We start from the raw sequence: 6,501 nt of genomic DNA, 5'->3' as shown, positions 1-6,501 counted from the left end.
TCAATGAATGTTTCAGATAGGAAATCTCGACAGAGAAATGCAAACTATTAAAAATGGGTATTGCAAAGTTGAAAGATAAAATAACAAAGAAGTATTCATTAGATGGACTCAACACATGAGAAATGGCAAAAAAGAAAGAAAGAAAGAAAGAAAGAAAGAAAGAAAGGAAGAAAGAAAGAAAGAAAGGAAGGAAGAAAGAAAGAAAGAAAGAAAGAAAGAAAGAAAGAAAGAAAGAAAGAAAGAAAGAAAAAGGAAAAAGATTCAGCCCTAGCTGGTTTGACTCAGTGGATAAAGCCTCAGCCTGCGGACTGAAGGGTCCCCAGGTTCAATTCCGGCCAGGGGCACGTGCCCAGGTTGCAGGCTCCATCCCCAGTAGGGGGCGCGCAGGAGGCAGCCAATCAATGATTCCCTCTCATCATCAGTGTTTCTATCTCCCTCCCACTTTCTCTTTAAAATCAATAAAAATATATTTTAAAAAAAGATTCAGTAAATTTGAAAAAAGATCAGTTCTTCTTCTCTGGGGCTTCAGATATAGTTAGAGGTCCAGTGAATATACAAATGACACAATTAGGTGCTAATAAATCTATGACCCGAGAAAATAATTAAATACTATAGATAGTGCTGTACTGGGGAGGGGGAGAGAAGGCAGGTCAATGTAGGAAAGAACACTTTTAACAAATCTTGAAAGATAATGTCAATTATATGCAAGCAGCATAACAAACTATTAGACCCATTCGGGAGTAATATCTTTCCTGGGCTATTTGGCATTTATAATTTACATTCTGCTCTAACAAAATATAAGCACATTTTCTTATAAGTAACATCTTCAGAGTGCATTTGTCCTTGAAGTCAATTCTAGGAAGACCCAAATCAAAATCTCATCAAGTTTATGTTTCAAAGCCTCAGCATTCAAGGTTTTTGCGATCAATAGAAGTAATGTTTAAAAACCTAATTTCACCTATTGCCTTGCACGGGGAGACTGAGACAGGAGGCAGCTGAGGGAGGAGGGGGAAACAGGCCTTTGCAGTCCCTTCAGTGTAGGGGCGCTAGAGGGAGCGATTTTCCCGGCCAAATGCAGGTAACCTTGGCCCAGTTGGAACTCCTGCGGTGAAGCTGGGAGGAGCGGGGGAGGGGTGGAGGCGGGAGAAGCGTGGAACGGTTGGGTGGGGGTGGGGGGTGGGGAGGTGGGGGTGTGCCTGGGCTCGTGGGCGGCCAGAAGGCTGGCAGAAAACGTTGGCGCCCTACTGCTCCCCGGGCTCTCCCGATCAGCGCCCACAGGAAGCGCGGCAGGGCCGGGCCACACTCTGCCCCCGCCGGCCGGGGGCCAGGTACTCACCTTGGTGGAGCTCATCCACAAAGGCACAGGCCTAGACAGAGGGGCCGACTGAGATCTGGGGGTGGGGGGTTGTTCCTTCCTGTTGTTTAAACACATCCGTGGAGCTTAAAGGAGGCTGTGTTTTGTGCAGGGCTTGTTGGGCCAATCCACACGATTTGCTGGGATGTAGTCTGGTTGCTCTGGGTCACGCCGTTGTTTCACACTAGTGTTTGCTGTCACACTCGCAGACACGCTCGCTCTCAAAGCCCCTGACGCCGCTGAACAGGTATTTGGGCCTCGCTGGTTGCACACCTGTGGACAGTTTATGCTGTGCTCCCTACAACTAGTAGCCTGGTTCTAAAAATGAAGTCTCCCGTGGGGGTGGGGGGTGGGGGGTTTCCAGCAAGATCCATGAGCATGTTCAGAGGGAACGTGTGCTGATGAAAACAGAGAACATAATGCTCCAGGAAAACAAACACAACTATTTTTTAAAATTTTTTATGATTAAGGTATTACAAATGTGTCTTTATCCCCCCATTGTCCCCTCATCCCCCCAGTCTTGCCCTCACCTTCACCCCCTGTTGTCTGCGTCCATCCCTTATGCTTATATGCACGCATACAAGTCCTTTGGTTGATCTCTCCCCCTTACCTCCACCCTCCCCTACCTTCCCTCTGAGGTTAGAGCATCTGATGGATATTTTTAAGAAACTCTACCCCCTTACATTCTTACCTTGCTCAGGATTCTTTTTAAAAATTTTTAATTGTTTTTTTACAGAGAGGAAGGGAGAGGGAAGGAGAGTTAGAAACATTGAGAAACATCGATCAGCTGCCTCCTGCACACTACCCACTGGGATGTGCCCGCAACCAAGGTACATGCCCTTGACCAGAATCGAACCTGGGCCCCTTCACTGACGCTCTATGCACTGAGCCAAACCCGTTAGGGCTTGCTCAGGATTTTTGTGTTAGGAAGACGTTTGGCTGATGTACCTCAGCATTAGCAGAGCGCCCAGCAGGAAGAGGCCTCTGGGGCACTGGAGTCTCTCTGGGGGGGTGGGGGGGGGTGGAGGGGGGATTGGGGGAGGTGGAGGGGGGTGGGGGGGGAGTACATAAGCCAATATGGAAGGGAAATGTCTACCGTGCATTAAGATGTTGCTTGAACGCATAAACAGGACATGATTTAAATTTCTCTGAAGTGTTTTCTATTTTTCTCCCCTTTTTCGTGGGATAGTGGATAAATGGCAGGCAAAAAGCGAGAAATCCAGTTACAGGTAGGCATGACCTAGCAGCAATTCTTTACTTAGTGTACTGGCACTTGAAGGCCGTTTACAGCGCCTTCCGTTTTGCAGACTGTCATCAATAGTCAAAGCCTCTGGGATGAGATGTTGCAGAACAAAGGCCTAACAGGTACTGGGGCTCCCCCATTGACCAGTAACCTGGAGTTTGGCCCAGGGCACCCCATGGCACCCCAGCACAGAGCACGGCTCTCTATTCCACACAAAGCCCTTGGCCTGCACCAGCCCTGGGATAAGCTGCTATTTCAGAAGCTTTGACTCTGCCCTTTCATAAATATCATCATCTTCTAGTGATCGATGTTTACCAAGCCTGGTGTGGACCCTGCAAAGCAATGCAAACGTTATTCAGGAAACTGAAAAATGAGCTGAACGAAGATGAAATTCTGCATTTTGTTGTAGTAAGGATTTAATTTCCATAGAACTACTGTTTTCTTGTTACTTTAGGTGTTAAAGTGTTCTCTTTAAGGATTGTCTTGATTTAAACAACCTGTCAAGTCTTCCAAATGGGACAGTGATTACTGGGTAGTTTTACTATATGTTTAGTTCTACCTGATCTGAGAACAAACGAGATTTTTACCCCATGCCTATAACGTTGAGGTTATTGACCGTGGTTGTGAACGTTAGAAAAGTATAGAAATGGTTATCTGTTTATTGATATTTCTTTTCACCTGACCTTATGCACTGTGTCTCTTAGAATAAGGGCTGCAAATACTATTTACTGAATAGCTTTGAGAAGGACTCTGGACATTTACCAGGTAGCAATTTTCTAATGATAGTGATTTTCCTCATTTATTTGCCACCCAAGGGATTAAAATATTATAGCCAAACTCATTGGAACTCATTGTATTTTTCAATGTACCCACATTAAATTATTAACTACTGAGAGCTTTGTTATCTAATATGGTGGCCACTAGGCACAAGTCTCTTTTGAGCACTGAAATATGCTAGTGTCACTTAGGAACTGAATTTTTTTTATTAATGTATTTAAATTAGAAAACTATACTCAATTCAATTATTGTAAAATTTTTAGAGTTGCTTGCGAAAACTTGGGTATGTGAATCTACTTTTTTTTACTGTAAATTTTATGAAATCAAATTAGAGACCATTATTTATGATTAAAATTTAGCCCATAAATTGAGAAGTACCCTACGTGTAAAATACACACTAGATTTTGAAGACTTAGTATGAAGAAAAGTACGTGAAATGTCTCAATAATGTTTACATTGATCACATGTTAAAATGACCATATTTTGGATATATTATCGTATAAGAAAGTTGTATTGTTAAATATAATATTAGTTTCACCCGTTTCTTTTTAGTTTTTCAATGTGGCTACTAGAAAACTTAAAAGTATAACTGTGGCTCACATTCTGATTCTATTAGGCAGAAACATGTCCAAACCACCTAGACCTAAGATGCAGAAGCAGATAACTAATTACATATCTTTACTCCCTAGCCCTAAAAGGCATAATCCCTGAAGCAAACATGAAACCTCAACACGTTGCATGTTTCAGGCCTTCCTTGACCCCTCCCAACCCAAACCTTGGAATGAGATTGCTTACTGTCCTCAACCTGTGTTTGACTGTCCTTTCTATAAATAAGCAGGCTCAAGCTTGGGAACTCAATTCTTCTTCTTCTTATTTTTTTATCTTCAAGACAGTAAGTGGCAAAGAACCAATAAGAAAAAGAAAAAAAAAGTAAAATAAAATGAGAGTGTAGTTGGCTATAGACAATCCTGAAATCTTTTTGTCTAGAAAAGTTTTTAAAAAATATATATTTTAGAGAGAGAAAGAGAAACATTGATGTGAGAGAGAAACAGTGATTGGTTGCCTCCCACACACACCTCAACCAGGGATGGAACCCGCAACCTGGGTATGTGTCCTGACTGGGAATGGAGCTCACAGTCCTTCGGTGCATGGGATGATGCTCCAATCAACTGAGCCACACTGGCCAGGGTGGGCCCTGGTAGTGCTTTAAAAGGCAGCTTTCCATAACAACCTGCTTTACTCTGAAGAGTCAGAACTACCCGAATAGGGCTGGAATGTGATTCTAAAGTTGATCCTTGGCAGGGAGGAAAACCTAATTTTAGAGGACAGAGAATGGGGCCTAAAGGGAATTAGTACATGCAATAGAAAGTGGGTTGGTATAAGAAGTTAAAAGACAGTATCAGAGGGATCTAACAGCTGGCCAATGGATCACAGACCATCAAGCATCATCAGAAAATTCTATTAATCCTGTCTTGTTAGGCTCCTAACTCAGCACACACGGCTCAGAGCTGTGTGAGGATACAGGCCTGGGGTTTATGGACTGTCCTCCCAGCAGTACCCGGACCAGACGGAACTCCTCAGCCTACTCCACAGGCCATGACTTTGTCTATCCCACTGGGAAGTGCTAGTAATCTTCCAAAATATGCCTAACTACCATACTTGCATCAGTTAAATTTAACAAAAAAATGTGCGCGTTGTCCTTGAATGGTTTCTGTTCTATTAGGTTTGAGCGCATTCAACAATAGTATATTCACATAGATTGATGCTGTTTTTATATGACTTGCTCCTAAAGGGTAAAGAAAATGAATTCCTAGTTTCCAAACCTCCATTGTAAACAATGGACAGTCGCCCTCTGCTGGATATTTTACTTTCTGCAGCTAGCCAAGGAAGGGGACCTTTCTGAACTTGTAAATTTAAATCCAGAATTAAGACCTATGACATTGATTACCTTTTACATCACCCTAAGCTTAATGGTCATATACTTTTTTTCCCCTGTTATGTTCCCTTTTAAAAGACTTGGAGACTTGTACTAACATTGTACCAATACATATAAAATTCAGTAAAACTTATTTATTGTTCTTTTATAATGTTACTAGGGGCCTGGTGCATGAAATTCATGCACTGGGGGGGGGGGCGCTCCCTCAGCTCAGCCTGCCCCCTCTCACATACTGGGACCCCTCAGGGGATGTCCTACTGACGGCTTAGGCCTGCTACCTGCTCCCCTTGGGGAGCGGGCTTAAGCTGAAGCCTGGCCTCCCTTTGTGGGAGGCGACCGGGCTGATCAGGGGAAGGCACCAGCCCCATCACCCCGCTGCTGCAGCCACTGCCAGTCACCGCAGCTACCAAGGTGTTTTCATCAACACGGACTCCAGTCCCTTCACCATGAAGAAATGACAACTTTCTTTTCTTTTCTTTTTCTTTTTTTTAAAATATATTTTATTGATTTTTTACAGAGAGGAAGGGAGAGGGATAGAGAGTTAGAAACATTGATGAGAGAGAAGCATCGATCAGCTGCCTCCTGCACACCCCCTACTGGGGATATGCCCACAACCAAGGTACATGCCCTTGACCGGAATCGAACCTGGGACCCTTGAGTCTGCAGGCCAACGCTCTATCCACTGAGCCAAACCGGTTAGGGCGAAATGACAACTTTCTTTAGGCATTTTCATGATGTGTCTTTCATAGGATATGACATTTCTTTATTATTTTTTTAAATTCTCACCTAAGGATATGTTTCCATTGTTTTTTAGAGAATGTGGAAGAGAAAGGGAAAGACAGAGAGAAACATCAAAGTGAGAGGAACACTTTGATTGGTTGCCTCCTGCATGAGCCCTGACCTGGGCCCCAGCCAGGGAGGAGCCTGCAACCTAGGTACATGCCCTTGGTCAGAATTGAACCCAGACCCTGCTTCGGCAGGCTGAGGCTCTATCCACTGAGCCAAACCGGCTAGGACAGGACATGACATTTCTTAGCCCTAAAGCAGTGGACCTTCGTTTTTTTCTCCACGAGTGAGGGTAAAAGACCCTAGGTCACCTTAATTGGATTCTATTACCCAAGTTACTAAAAATATTACCAGTGGTATGCGGGAGCTCACCACATGATTGTGTTTTATAAGTTGTTCCTTCTG

The 6,501-nt window shown here is 43.7% G+C and overlaps 1 protein-coding gene across 1 annotated transcript in view; it reads left to right on the top strand.

Annotated features, from left to right (window-relative positions):
- Positions 1–2,445: 2,445 nt before the first annotated feature.
- Positions 2,446–6,501, top strand: part of NME8 (NME/NM23 family member 8) — a 42,220-nt gene continuing 38,164 nt past the window's right edge. The window contains exons 1-3 of the mRNA XM_023751025.1: positions 2,446–2,583; positions 2,662–2,719; positions 2,899–3,005. Of these exons, the coding sequence (XP_023606793.1) occupies positions 2,551–2,583; positions 2,662–2,719; positions 2,899–3,005 (198 nt within the window). The 5' untranslated portion in view covers positions 2,446–2,550. The remainder of the gene's footprint in view (positions 2,584–2,661; positions 2,720–2,898; positions 3,006–6,501) is intronic.

This window comes from Myotis lucifugus, unplaced genomic scaffold (genome assembly GCF_000147115.1).
Source record: "Myotis lucifugus unplaced genomic scaffold, Myoluc2.0 scaffold_18, whole genome shotgun sequence".
NCBI classification, from domain to species: domain Eukaryota; kingdom Metazoa; phylum Chordata; class Mammalia; order Chiroptera; family Vespertilionidae; genus Myotis; species Myotis lucifugus.
The sequence above is the reverse complement of the archived record's forward strand: the minus strand, read 5'-3'. Positions and strand labels throughout refer to the sequence as shown.